General features: G+C 50.1%; 1 protein-coding gene across 17 annotated transcripts in view; it reads left to right on the plus strand.

Moving 5' to 3' along the window:
- Nucleotides 1-3,532, plus strand: part of FANCC (Fanconi anemia, complementation group C) — a 338,161-nt gene extending 334,629 nt beyond the window's left edge. For all 17 annotated transcript variants that reach the window (XM_010836026.1, XM_010836023.1, XM_010836040.1 and 14 more), the window contains one exon: nt 2,044-3,532. In XM_010836026.1, coding sequence (XP_010834328.1) covers nt 2,044-2,175 — 132 coding nt within the window. In that variant the 3' untranslated portion in view covers nt 2,176-3,532. The remainder of the gene's footprint in view (nt 1-2,043) is intronic.
- The last annotated feature ends 10,005 nt before the right edge of the window (nt 3,533-13,537 follow it).

Below are 13,537 nucleotides of genomic sequence, written 5' to 3' on the forward strand. Positions count from 1 at the left end.
AATACAGAGTTCAGTTCTGTCGTTGCGGAGCTCACAATGAGTTGAAGCCCCATACAGACGCCCTTGGCCAAGCGTCCCTCCCTCAGCGGCAGGGGGCAGGGTGACCAGAGACCTGGAGTGGAACGTGGGAGTTGAGGTGGTTTGCACAGAGCGTCAGTGATGGCTTCTAAATAAAAGCCAAGAGAGGATGATCTGGACACCAAGAGCCATATCGAATCCGCCCAGGCCGGCAGCCCGCCCCCGCCCCCAGCCCCTGCAGAGACCCTCTCGGCTTGGGCGGCTGCCAGTAGGTGGCCGAGGAGCACCAGCGTTGTATAGGGGGCCCAGGGTGTCCCCTGCTCTCACTCACTCAATACCCGTGCTGCCGAGTGATCTGCCTTGACTCACGGACAGAGGTGGCGTGGGACTGAAGGCTGTCCTGGGCCCTGGAGAGTCCCAGGTGGACCAGGGCAGCTGGTCGTCCTATCAGAAGGGCCCAGCGTGCACACGGGGAAGGAGCCTGGCCTTGGGCTGCTCAGGCGACTTAAACATTTGACTCACACAGCAAACACATACGTGGTGCTCACTTTGGCAGCTCACAGCCTAAAGTCTGAAGGAGACAGACATGATTAGCATGGCCCTGTGCAAGGATGCCATGTCGATTTGTGAAGCGTTCTATATTTAAAAGAAACAAAAAGCATAGATTACTCTCAAAAACAGAGGTTCTTATATACTTCTGTCTGAAAAAGCACAGTAAATTCTTCACACAGATAGATTGTGAGATTCTCCCCCTTTTTGTTGAACCGAACTCTTAGGAAAATGGCACTTAAGGGCACCAACAACTAAGGCTGTATTCAGCAGAAACGACCGTTCCTGTGTTTCCTGCTTCCCCGTAAGAGTCAAGCGTTAAAACCTTTGTTGTTGTTGCTTAGTTGCTAAGTCGTGTCTGACTCTTTGCAACCCCATGGTCACATACAGCATGCCAGGCTTCTGTCCACTCTCTCTCGGAGTTTGCTCAAATTCATGTCCATTAGTCAGTGATGCTGTCTAACCATCTTATCCTCTGCCACCCCTTCTCCTTTTGCCTTCAGTATTTCCCAGCATCAAGGTCTTTTCCAATGAGTCTGCTGTTTGCACCAAAATATTGGAGCTTCAGCATCAGTCATTCCAATGAATATTTTGGGTTGATTTCCTTTACTATTGACTGGTTTAGTCTCCTTGCAGTCTAACAGTCTTCTCCAGCACCACAATTCAGAAGCATCAGTTCTTTAGTGCTCAGCCTTCTTTATGGTCCAACTCATACATCCATACATGTCTACTGGAAAAACCATAGCTTTGATTATACAGACTTTCTGTCAGCAGAGTGAAGTCTCTTCTTCTGAATATGCTAAGTTTGTCATAACTTTCCTTCCAAGGAACAAGCATCTTTGAATTTCATGGTTGCGGTCACCGTCTGCAGTTATTTTGGAGCCCAAGAAAATAAAATCTGTTACTGCTTCCACTTTTTCCCCTATTATTTGCCATGAAGTGATGGGATTGGATGCTATGATCTTAGCTTTTTAACTGTTGAGCTTCAACAAGGCTGTGATCCATGAAGGGGGTCAAAATCTTAGGTGCCTATTAACAGACAAGTGGGCCAGCGAGCCCAAGAATGCCGTTTGTAAAGCTGTCTGTGTGAGAACAGGTGGCACTCTCTTTTCAGCATTTTCCAGTTCTCATATTAGAGTGAGCCTTTTGTAGAAAGTCAAGCATAGTACGCTCATTTGCCTCTGTTTCTCACAGCAAATAACCCCAGCAAAGCTGTGACAGGTGTTCCAAGAAATAAAGCATTTGTCTGTAGCTGTTGTGTGTCTGAGCTTTAGGAAATGACTGCTCACGAGTTGGCCAAGGTTTGAGAATGCTCTTGCTTTGCTCATCACCTTGAAAACAAACAATAGACCTTTGGAGCTGATAGGAATGCAGCTGCCTCTGGGAGACAGGATGGTTATGGTTGGTCCACTGGATGAAGAGACGAGTCTGTCTGCGAAGTGTTTTAATTTGTCTTCTTTTCTGTCCTCATTCCAGATGGCTCAGACAGATGCGATAATGAACGAGATTATTGGCTTCCTGGACTATACTTTGTACAGATGGGATCATCTTTGCGTGGAAGCCCATAGGTCGAGAAAACTGGCCAGAGAGCTCCTCACAGAGCTGTGAGAGCAAGCCTTGCCTGGGCAAGTTAACCAATGACTCCACACGATGAAATGATGGGGCCACTTCTTAACAGCCACAAGTTTGTAGAATGTGTTCCCTCTTCGCATTGTAAAAATGAGCCGTAAACATCTGGCAAGATCTGGTAGTACATGTTTTACAAAAAATGTCAGGTGAGATTTACTCACTAATGACAGGATTGTGGCTTCAGCAGCCCCTGTGCCTGCTCAGCCCACATGTCGATTAGAGAACCGCTAAAGAAAAGCCTAGATGGGAAAGAGATTTCCATTTCCTTTTTTCCCCATATCAAACCAAGACACACGACTATTATTTGGATGTTTCAAACTCTTTGGAACAAGAAGTTGGTCATGCACCATTGATCATTTTAGAAAATACTGTAGCCTTTTTCCACTTTTTTAAGAAGTCTGGTAATTGTTACCAGTGTCTCATCTTATCCACCAGGATGCTCTCTTGCTTTCCTAAGACGTCCTTCATCAGGGTAGTGTGGGTCCCTCGAGTTTCCCTCCCGTGGCCCCTGAGCAGAGCCCACGAAGCCCAGCGGCAAGTGGTGGTGACGGGAGCAACATGTCTTAGCAGTGAAGTGACGCGCGCTCTGGGGTCTTTTGCTTTACATCGCTAAGCACCGGTGGTTCCTGAGAGAGCTCGTGTTACCTCAAAGGTGGCTGACAGGGTAGGGTCAGGCTGTGTTCTGGAAGCATTGGAAGAGATTATATGTCAGCGTCTTGTTAACTAAAATGGGGGTTGGAAATTTCTAATAAAGAATTGGAACCTCAACAATATTTATTTCACATCAGTTAAAGACATTTTTCCCTTTTAGGTTTATGCTTTGGCCTTTTTGTGTATTATCTGTTGAGTGAGTCAGGACTTTTATGTCCACTTGGATTTATGTATTAGTCATCTCTGAATCTGCCTTATTCTTGGCGTCTGTTTGAGGATGAGTAAAGTTTTGTTGTCTTAGACATTAAGCTTTTAGAGGAATTACTTGTTTTGGTATATGGACCCACCTGAAGGTCTGGAAAATTCCAAGACCTTTTGACCTGAGCCTTCCATCTGAGAAATGCTACAGTATGAAAGGTATGCTGTTAAAATGCTCTTATCACAAGTGCCATCATCACGCGCTTCCCTTAGAGTGAGGGTGCCTCTCCTCTGTGGATTCTTGCCGGGGAAGCTGTGACCAACTTCAGTGGACGTGGAAGAAAGGCTCAGCTCAGTGGTAGTGAGTCCCCCCTACACCGAGTGGCTACCGGGAACCAGCCCTCCTGGGGGGGTGGGGTATGCTTCCACGTGGACATCCATTCACACTGTATTTCACAGCAAATAATAAAAACAGGACAGTTATCTATCTCAGATTGTTTAATCTGCATTTCTGGAAATTGCCTTCCTGACCTTACTTCAGTCTGTCTGTAGTATTTCCTAAGTCCTTTACAAAGCCTCTAAGTTCTCCTAAGCTTTGGACTTAGATCAAAGAAGACAGAGCCCAAAACTGTAGGGAAAAAAATGTATTAAACGGCCACCCTTAATACAGAGGTGATGTTACTCATCAGGACTTCATGGTGTTTGTAGAGTTTGCCAGCTTTCTAAAATCTATAATTTGGTTTATCATTTGTCAGTCTAAGTAAAAGTCACATGGCCCCTAACTTTGTATTAAGTATTACAATTTTTCTCAGAAAAAAAATTTTCTCTACTACCCAATTATGGAAGCTTCAGGTTTCTCAAAACCTAGATAGGTCTGCCCCTAGAAAAGACCAATTATAATTTATCTCTAGGCCTAGGAAACTTGCCACTGGATATCTCAAAACTGCTGAGGAGAGTGGGTATAGGGTAGGCGAGTCAGCAGCAGCTGCTGAAACAAAACGAGATGCGTCGTAATACAGACCCTTTTTTCCCTGTAAGCCGTACTTAAATATTCCCACCGAGTGTAAGCTGAATTGATGTACACATTGTGCCCCCCCTCAGTTTCTGAAGCGTGAACGCATCTGACAGCGCACAGCCCACCCTCCTGCTCACTCTGGTGTTTCAGACTCACAGCCCCCTCGCTCCAGCCTCCCCGGCTCCCTGGGCCTTGGGAAGGAGGGACCCCACCTGTGGCTCCACTCATCCTCAGAGCACATCCCCATGGCTCTCTCAGGATCTGGCTGCCCCCAGTTTTACCTCAAACAGCTTGCATTGGGCTCTCTGGACAATCACCCTGCTTCCTGACGTGGGGTACTGGGGGGCTCCTGTCATATCCAGGAGGCACCTGAGACCACAGGGGGCATGTGGGGACGAGCTGCTGCCCAGGCGGCCCTGGATGCCAGTTCCATCTTCTATACCCGGCCCCGTTCTCACTGCTGGGACAAGGGCACCAGACAGGATGAGACGGGACAGCAGAAAGCCACATCCGTCGAAGCAGAGAAGTGAAGAACAGGGAATGGAAGAGGATCCGGACCTGGGCAGTGGGCAGAAATTCAAGGCAAATTGATACCGAGCCTGTCCCTGTTACCCAGAGGGGCCTAGTGTTCACACAGTAAGCGCAAACCTGAGGAATGTTCTACCTTATTCAACAAGGGATCCAAACTGTGCTCTCCAGGGAGGAAGACAATAAACTTGACTGCGCCACGGTCCTTGCCTTTCTCTTCCTCTGCCGGCCCATCACCACCCCACCCACAGCCAGTGGTGCTGGTGATGATTTCCTTCCTCTGCCTGACACTGGGTTTGACATGGATTTTGTATATTTTGTCAAACAATCCTGTTATTAATCATCACCAAACCATCTCATTCCTAAAGAACCAAATTTAAGGCAAAATAAATATGTGTGTCTCAGAGCCTTCTTCTAAGATCCAGGCCCACAGTTTGTTTATAGCATGGGGCCAAATCATATCCCTCGTACACAGACTGATAATAACAAAGGAAGGTTGTAACGTGGGACTTCCTTTTCCCCCAATCCTTGATGTAATTGTGCTAGCCAACCGTACTTGGTGTCTGGGGTAGGAAACTTGTATGCTTGGATACTGAGTTTCATACTTCGTAGATCTTCTATAGAAGCAGAAAGTCTCTTAAATCAGTGTTGAAAATCTCAACCTCTGGTTTTTCTCACAATGTGGTGAATCCATGTGCATCAAGTTAGGATTCTTGTTGCAAGCAACAGACACAATGTTGAAAGCAAAAGGGAAGTGATCCAGAGAGTACTTAAAAGCCCACAGAGGACTTCCCTGGTGGTCTAGTGGTTGAGAGTCCACTGGCCAATGCAGGGGACACGAGTTCGATCCCTGGTCTGGGAGGATTCCACATGCTTCAGGGCAACAGAGCCCACAAGCTACAACTACTGAGCTCGCGGCCCGCAGCTGCTGAAGCCCAAGTGCCCTAGAGCCTGTGCTTGGCAACAAGAGAAGCCACCGCAGTGAGAAGCCCACGCAGCAAGACTTAGAGAGTAGACCCTGCTACCCATAACTAGAGAAACCCACATACAGCAACCATGACCCAGCCAAAAAAAAAAAAGCCCACAGAACTGTCAAGCAGAGAGGGCTTAGCTCTAGGCAGCCAGCAGCAGTGCCCAAAACCCAGGTTCAGAGTGGCCAGGTGAGGAAATTCCTGCTGTTGCCACTGAATTCTGCAATTCAGGACCCTTGTATTAACAGCTTGTCCTGCAAGCTCTGCTGCCTTCAGTAGGGAGACAGGCTCCTGCACTGCACTCTTTGAAGGGCTGGCCAGAGTCCCAGCTGCTGCGCCTGCCTAGAGAAGCCCAGGCCCCCACATGCTCTTAGGCTGTAAGAGGAGCTGGGGAGGTGTCCAGCTGGTTTCACTTCTGTGACATTGGCTGCCACCCACCACATCCCCCTTAGATAGGAGGGGGTCAGAACCTGGGCAGCTAAAGAGAAGGACACATGTCCACACACCCTGTCTACTCTTCTAGAGCATCGCAGAAGGATGAGTGCCATGAAACAGCCTAACACTAGAGAAGATGGAGGAGGGCCCTTGGCAGAAAGCTGGTTTGCAGGCATCTGAGGCAGGGGTCATCAGTGCGGCGCCATTAACCCTGGGGCCCCAGCAAGGCTCTGCAGTGGGGGCTTCATCCCACCCTCTCTGAACTAGGTGCCAGCCCAGAGATGACAACTGAAACTTGGTCCACACGTTGCCAAATTGAGAACCACTGCTCTAACTGGGAGTTCTTTCCTTCTGGAAAGACATCCTGGATAGAAACACAATAACTGCCTTAGAGATATAAATTAGACTTAATAGAATCCTAATAGGAGAACTAGGTGTCCTGACTCCAAAATTCTTATGGAAAAATAAAATTTTTAAGAAAAGCCAAGAAATGGGACTTCCCTGGTGGTCCAGTGGTTAAGACTTCACCTTCCAATGCAGGGGGTGTTGGTTCAATCCCTGGCTGGGGAGCTAGGATCCCACATGCCTCTCGGCCAAAAAAAAAAAAACAAAGTACAGTCAAGAGAATCCTGAAAGTGAAGTGTTATATGCAGTATAATGACAAGCATGCATGTTGGCATATGTTCTTAAAGCCTGAGTCACTGCAACAGGTTGGTGAGACCCGAGAGAGGGGCCCCGTGGGGACTGTCCCTGTCAGGGTCACAAGTGCCCTCCCCAGGGCTCCAGCCAGCTCTTCTCAGGCCTCCTACACCAGTCTGGGTAGCACCTGACCCACTGAGTCTCTCTCCTCCCTGACAGCTTCCCTTGGCCAGTGGAACATTCCAGGGCCTTCCTCTGTCTGAGGGGGCTGGGCCCTGCCCATCCCCTGACCTCTACTCTGCAGGCACCCTGGACTCCATCCTTAGGTCTCCACCCCGTGGCCCCTCTGCTGGCCTTTCACAAGCCACCTCTGTGCAGAGGGGCTACACCCTCTCCGGACCACAGACCTGAATACCCACGGCCCAACAGCTATTTCCACTGGGCGGTCAGCAACAATGTCAGACTAAAATGGGCTGATTCCACCAGCCCACCCTGCACCAAAACCACAGTCTCCTGAAGTCAGTCGATGGTGGCTCCAACTTTCCAGGGACTCAGGCCCAATTCTGTAAGCATTCTGCCCTCCCCTCCTCTCACCCCCATGTCTGCGTCACAAGGACGTCCCTATATCTGACCGCTCCTTGCTCCTTGTCCTCTGAGACACCAACATCGCCTACTCTCCCTGCTCCCACCCTCACCCACCTGCAGAGTTTCAGTGATCCTTTCCAACTGCCTTCACATCACACTCAAGAGCATGGTAAAACCCAACATTCTTAAAACAGCATTCAGGGCCCTACACAGGATGGACCCCAGGTAATCTCATATACTTGACCGTCTCCAATACAAGGGCCTGGAATAGTGGCAGGTATACCATGGGTACCTGACAAATATTTGTTGAATTAGTCTAAGGATTTATGATCCGCTGGATCAAAGAAAAAGCAAGAGAATTCCAAAAACACATCTACTTCTGCTTCATTGACTGTACTAAAGCCTTTGACTGTGTGGATCACAACAAAGTGTGGAAAATTCTTAGAGAGATGGGAGTACTAGACCACCTTACCTGTCTCCTGAGAAACCTGTATGCAGGACAAGAAGCAAGAGTTAGAACCAGACATGAAACAACGGACTGCTTCAAAACTGGGAAAGGAGTACGTCAAGGCTGTATATTGTCACCCTGCTTATTTAACTTCAGTGCAGAGTACATCATGTGAAATGCTGGGCTGGATGACTCACAAGTTAGAATCAAGATTGCCACGAGAAATATCAACAACCTCAGATATGCAGATGATAGCATCCAAATGGCAGAAAGCAAAGAGGAACTAAAGAGCCTCTTGATGAGAGTGAAAGAGGAGAGTGAAAAAGCTGGCTTAAAACTCAGCATTCAAAAAACTAAGATCATGGCATCCCATCCCATCACTTTATGGCAAACAGAAGGGGAAGCAATGGAAACAGTGGCAGATTTTCTCTCTTTGGGCTCTAAAATCACTGCAGACGGTGACTGCAGCCATGAACTTAAAAGATGCTTGGTTCTTGGAAGGAAAGTTATTCCACTCATATGAGGTACCTAGAATAGTCAAATTTGGAGAGAAAGAAAACAGAACAGTGGGTGCCATGGGCTGTGGGGACAGAACGGAAGGTTATTGTTTCATGGGTGAGTCTCACTTTGGGGTGATAAAAAAGTTCTGGAGGTGGATGGATGGTGATGGGCACACAAGGACATGAACGTCTCTAATGCCACTGAAATGTACATTTGAAAATGGCTAAAATGATAAATTTCACATATATGTTATTGCAGTAAAACATTAAATAAAAATTTTTAAATTATATATCCTTTTATCTAGTAACAAAAAAGCCAGTTCTTCAGAGCTGCCTCCCCCCACTTCAGGTTGCGTGGACCCACCGTGAGCAAGTCCAGAAATTATCCCACAGATGCACGGCTGCCTGTGTATATGCGGAATGCCTAGGGCACTGGAAACAACTCACAGCTTCCTTGGTAGAGGGCTGGTTAAATAAAAACAACCATCAAAGCGTAGCACATGACTTTACAGTTGATGCCGGGCCCTGTTATCAGGGCTTTACGTAAATTAATTCATGTAATTCTCACGACCACCTAACAATATTGTCCATGGCTTATAGATAAGGAAACCAAAGTCCAAACGACTACACAGGTGACATCGAGCAGGGCTGGGATCTGAATAAACGGACCTAAGGAGACGACTCAGCCATATGATATTCAGATGTCGCAGCCGTGCAAAGATCCGTGTACACCCTTCTCCACACATGCATACGCCGGGGGTCTGCACGTGCGCTGCGGGAGTGCCTGCTCCGGCTCGGCCATCACTCTGCTCACAGTGGTGGCCTTGGAGGAGGAGCTGGTCAAGAGGTGGAATGGCACTCGCTCTTTGTTTACATACTGTTTATATTTGCACATCTGATGTATGCAAAAAGAATTTACAATCATCAATATGTAAAGGAACGTTCGTTCTGAGAGAAGCTCACTGTTAAATGATGCGGCAAAGGGAAGCGGGCCTCCACGCCCACTTGTAACTCAGAGAAGAGACTCCTGCTCTGGCGCCCCTGCTCACCCACCAGCTCGGTGTCATCTTCACAGCTTATTTACAAATAAAGAGTTTTCTAGAAAGAGGTACCCTGACCTAGAGGGAAGGTGGCCCGAGGGCCGGGGCCTTGGTCCCCCCAGTTGGGGCAGTTTGTGGGCCGTGACTTCAACTTCCTTGATGTCAATCTGTCCATCTGCCCAGCTTCTGTGATCACTAATAACCACTCTCCTGCTCTACAAAATGCCTCCTCAGCCCCCAGCTGCGATGAAGCCACAATTTCTGCAGTTCTCTCTTCCTTGACATAATCACATTTAGTAAAGCAGCTAAAAATCATCAAACTACAGTTCCTTTCCTTTATGTCTTTGCTTTATAACTCAACATAAATACACCCTTGTGCCTGTACCATCCCATGGGCCAACACTAAAATTGGCTCCTATCTAAATTGCTGATTTATCCCCATAATTCACATTTTCTTGAGCCTCCCTCCTTAGGCGGAACTGATGTCTAAGTCCCAGGAGACGTAAATCTTGCAGTGAGAACATGAAAACCTGAGGTATCACTCCTGCCTTTCCGATCTAACCAAGAGTGTCCTCGCCGGTCTTAAGAAAAATATTTCCACTCCCAAGGTTTGTCCTGCCAGATCTCGTGTGACAAGGGTGGCCTATTATCGTGGAAACGAACTTTCTGAACTTGAGACTCCCAGCAGTGTGGTCGGGCAGGCGGTTTCAGCACCTCCCACCCCACCCCACAGGCAAGAACACCTGTGCTGGGCCTGCAGTGGTGGAAGCATTGCCAAAGGCTCGGGCTGGAGGAAGTTACAGGCAGAAGGAGTACAAAAAAGGCTTAAGAAAACAGAAACCACGGTGTGGACCCGATCCCTTCTGCTTCCCAGACAAAGCCACAGAGGAGCTGTTTGGAAAGTGGTGCGAGGCTCCCCTGCAGGGCGGAGCTTTGTCCTCCAAGGTGGGCATCCCACGAGGGAGCCCTGGCCACCCCATCAGCTGCCCAGAAAAGGCCGGGGGGCTAGGCAGTGCTACTGGAGGCTGAGGACAGTCCCTGGAGCAGTTCGCCCAATTCAGTCCTTGGGGCTGAGAAATCAAACCCCTGAAACTTATTTTATCTCAAATGACACTTTGAAGGGACCAGATTAGTTTTATGGGAGCGGTCTGGAGAGGAGGAAAACGTGCAGTCTGAGAGGCCTTTATCTGCATTTTTGCACTCTGACTCGCATTCCCAAACACGCACACGCAGACAGACAGACAAGCATGGGGTTCCGGTACCAGCCGCCTTTCTCAGGCCCAACCCCCACAAGCAGGCTTTTTGGCTGATCCTTCCGCCAGGGTCAGGTCTGTTCTGCTCTGATGCTCCAATGCCAGGGTGCCTGGATGCCCACCCATCATCCAGGCAGAACACTAGTCCTGGGAACCACTGGGAACATCTGTAGTTTTATGGTAACTTCCTTCCGCCCCTAGGCTTAGCTGATAGCCTCCTCCCTCTTTTTTTCACACCCTCCAGTCATTGGACTGGAACAGAAATACCTCATTAGCCGATCAATCTCCCAGACAGCACCAAAGAGTGGGAAAAGATCTATAAAACCTCACCCATGAATAGCCCCAGCCAGCTTTTCCTCCCTTCCACCTTGTAAACTCCCAGGGCCCAGCCAGGGAGGGCGAGGTCATTGTCCCCAGGATAGTGGCCTAGGGGCTTGAGTGCTCGCCTCATTGAGCTTGGCCTCTGGGCACTGCCCTGGGAGGTCCAGGCAGCCCTTTAAACCCCCAGGCGTCTCCTCATCTTGGGCCGAGGAGGCTCCAGGTGGTCAGGCTTGGGCTCAGCACTGTCCTGGCACCTTGTATGGTATCTTTGCCACGGCTGGGCCCTGCACAGAGGGCCCCCCACCTTCACCTCTCTCTGCACCCCAAGGTGGTCCAGTCCAAGGTGCCCTGGGGAGAGGATGCTGCTGCAAGGTACCAGCTAACACGTGTTACCTGCTGGCAAAGTGCCAGAGGAAGCATTCCTCCCCGCAACCCTCAACTTCTTGGGAATGGGGTGTGGTGAGCTTTCCACCCGAGGGAAGGCGCAGGCTTGGGACACCCAGGGTTCTGTTTGGGAGGAGCTGCTGGGACACCATGCTCCTTGCAGGGCGGGTTGGCCTCGCTGAAGTTCTGGGCAGATCCCTTCTCACACGCCTCATCCTCCCACCCAGCTGGCTACATCTATAGAATGAGGTGGCTGGCCTGGAGCATAAGGCTCTAACAAAAACAGCTCTTTGTGAGGAGCCACTCAGCTTCTGCCTTCCAGCTGTCCAGGGGGTTACCGCTGCCCTTGTTGAAGCCGGCTGTAGCCGGGGCAATCCGGTGCGAGCCGAACGCCCTGCGGAGCAGCCTCGCTGCCTCGACGGCACTGCCCAGGGCTCTGCCGAGTGCCTGTGGGGTCAGGCCAGTTGCAGAAACCTTTTAGAAGTCTTCTCTCCACAGAAAGTGATGCGTTATGGTTAGGGACAAGGTTTGCTATTTCTGGTCACTGCCCTTGGGGCACCAGGTTCTGCCTAATGTAACATTTCTATACTTCGTTTGGGATGGAGACTATTATTGCCATGTTTTGATGTGGAATTCCAATCAAAATAAGTGCTTTGAAACTCTAATACTAAAATAGAGCCCAAAAGGGAGACCTGAACCTCTTCTCTTGACTTCTTCCCTGTCTCCCCTCCCACCTCTGGGTTCTGCATGGGTCCCACTGGAGCCCCCAGTCCTGTGTCCAGGCGCAGTGGTGGTGAAGAGGCCAAGTGGGTGGCCAGGGAAGGCAAGGGGCTCTCCAGGCCAGCCAGGGGGTGACAGCCAGGTCTGGGCCAGGGTGCAGTCCCTCATGTGGGGCCCCGAGGATCAGGTCAGCATGTGGGAAGCTGAGGCAAGGGCTTGGATCCTGTGCTGGGTCGGGGGAGCACCTCCATTTCAGGATAGTCACTTGGCAATGAACCACTTAACTTGCTCAGAGAATAAGACCACCTCTCCTCACTGGTTTAACCAGCTCTTGAACCAGCTGTCACCTCAGCATGGTTCTGGACCGAGGGCAACGTTAACGGGGCGAGCAGTCCAGTCCAGACTCCACTGCTGAGAAGTCCACAGCCGACCTACACCACCTGCAGAAGGACCTAGGGTTCCCTTGCTTCCCCAGACCAGGGCATTGACGAAGCCTCCTGCTGGGTGTCCCCCTCTGGGTGGAGGTGTCACCTGGACTGGTGGCCATGCAGGTTCCTAGTGGCTCATTTCCTCATCTCAGCTGCAGGGAAGAGCTCATTCCATCCTGTCTGCTCACCCTGGGAACGTGATTGGAAACGTCAATGCTGGAAACATACCGTTCTGGGGTAGCAAAGATCAGAAACTGCCGCTAAGTAAGAGCGACTCCCAGGCGGGAGAGTCCTGGGGACTTGCCCACGGGAACATAACTGTAGCAGATTCCAGTTTAGTGCTCACCTGGCCCCACGCAGGCCCATCCCGACAGCAAACTTGCTTCCTAAGGCAAGTTTGACTGAAACGTCTTCTCTTGACTGAATGAGAAAACTGGGTGTCCCTTAAGATTTATCACCAAAGGGACAATCTACATCCTGAGACGAACTGTGGGGAGAGCCCCGAGCCAGGGGGTGGTGGTGGTGGTTTAGTCGCTCAGTCGTGTCCGACTCTTCACAACCCCATGGACTGCAGCACACCAGCCTTCCGTCTTTCACTATCTCCCAGTTTGCTTGAACTCAAGTCCATTGAGTCAACAATGCTATCCAACCATTTCATCCTCTGTCGTCCCCTTCTCCTCCTGCCTTCTATCTTCCCTGCATCAGGGTCTTTCTAATGAGTTGGCTTTTCGCATCAGGGGACCAAAGTATTGGAGCTTCGGCTTCAGGGTGAAGCCAGGTGGATGCACATTCAAATCCCACCTGTCACTATGAGATCTTGGGGAATCCCACTGTGCAGGCCTGGCCCACAGGAGGATTCGGGAAGGGCAGTAGGCTCCCATACCCTTGTCTCCCCGAGACCACCACCTTTTGTGCCTGGGGCTCCTGGGTCCTCTGTGAATACTCACACCTGGACAGAGGCATCCCTCCCAAGGGGCTCGGGTCCCGCTGATAAAGCAGCCTCGGTCCTAGGACCTGCCCGTTACCACAGGGAACTATTTTCACAACATGAACCATGTAAGAATGCAGTGTTAGTTCCACAACCTGTTTCCTGAGTGGTGGCCACCCTGGAGCCCAGCAGTCCCACCAGGCTCTGGCCTCTCGGGAGGTGTGGGGGGAACTTGGGACAACCACCCCAGGAGCTCAGAAGACGGGAACACCAGTGCGGCTGGAGGGCCCCCACCGC

This window comes from Bison bison, unplaced genomic scaffold (assembly GCF_000754665.1).
Source record: "Bison bison bison isolate TAMUID 2011002044 unplaced genomic scaffold, Bison_UMD1.0 scf7180017864057, whole genome shotgun sequence".
Lineage (NCBI taxonomy): Eukaryota > Metazoa > Chordata > Mammalia > Artiodactyla > Bovidae > Bison > Bison bison.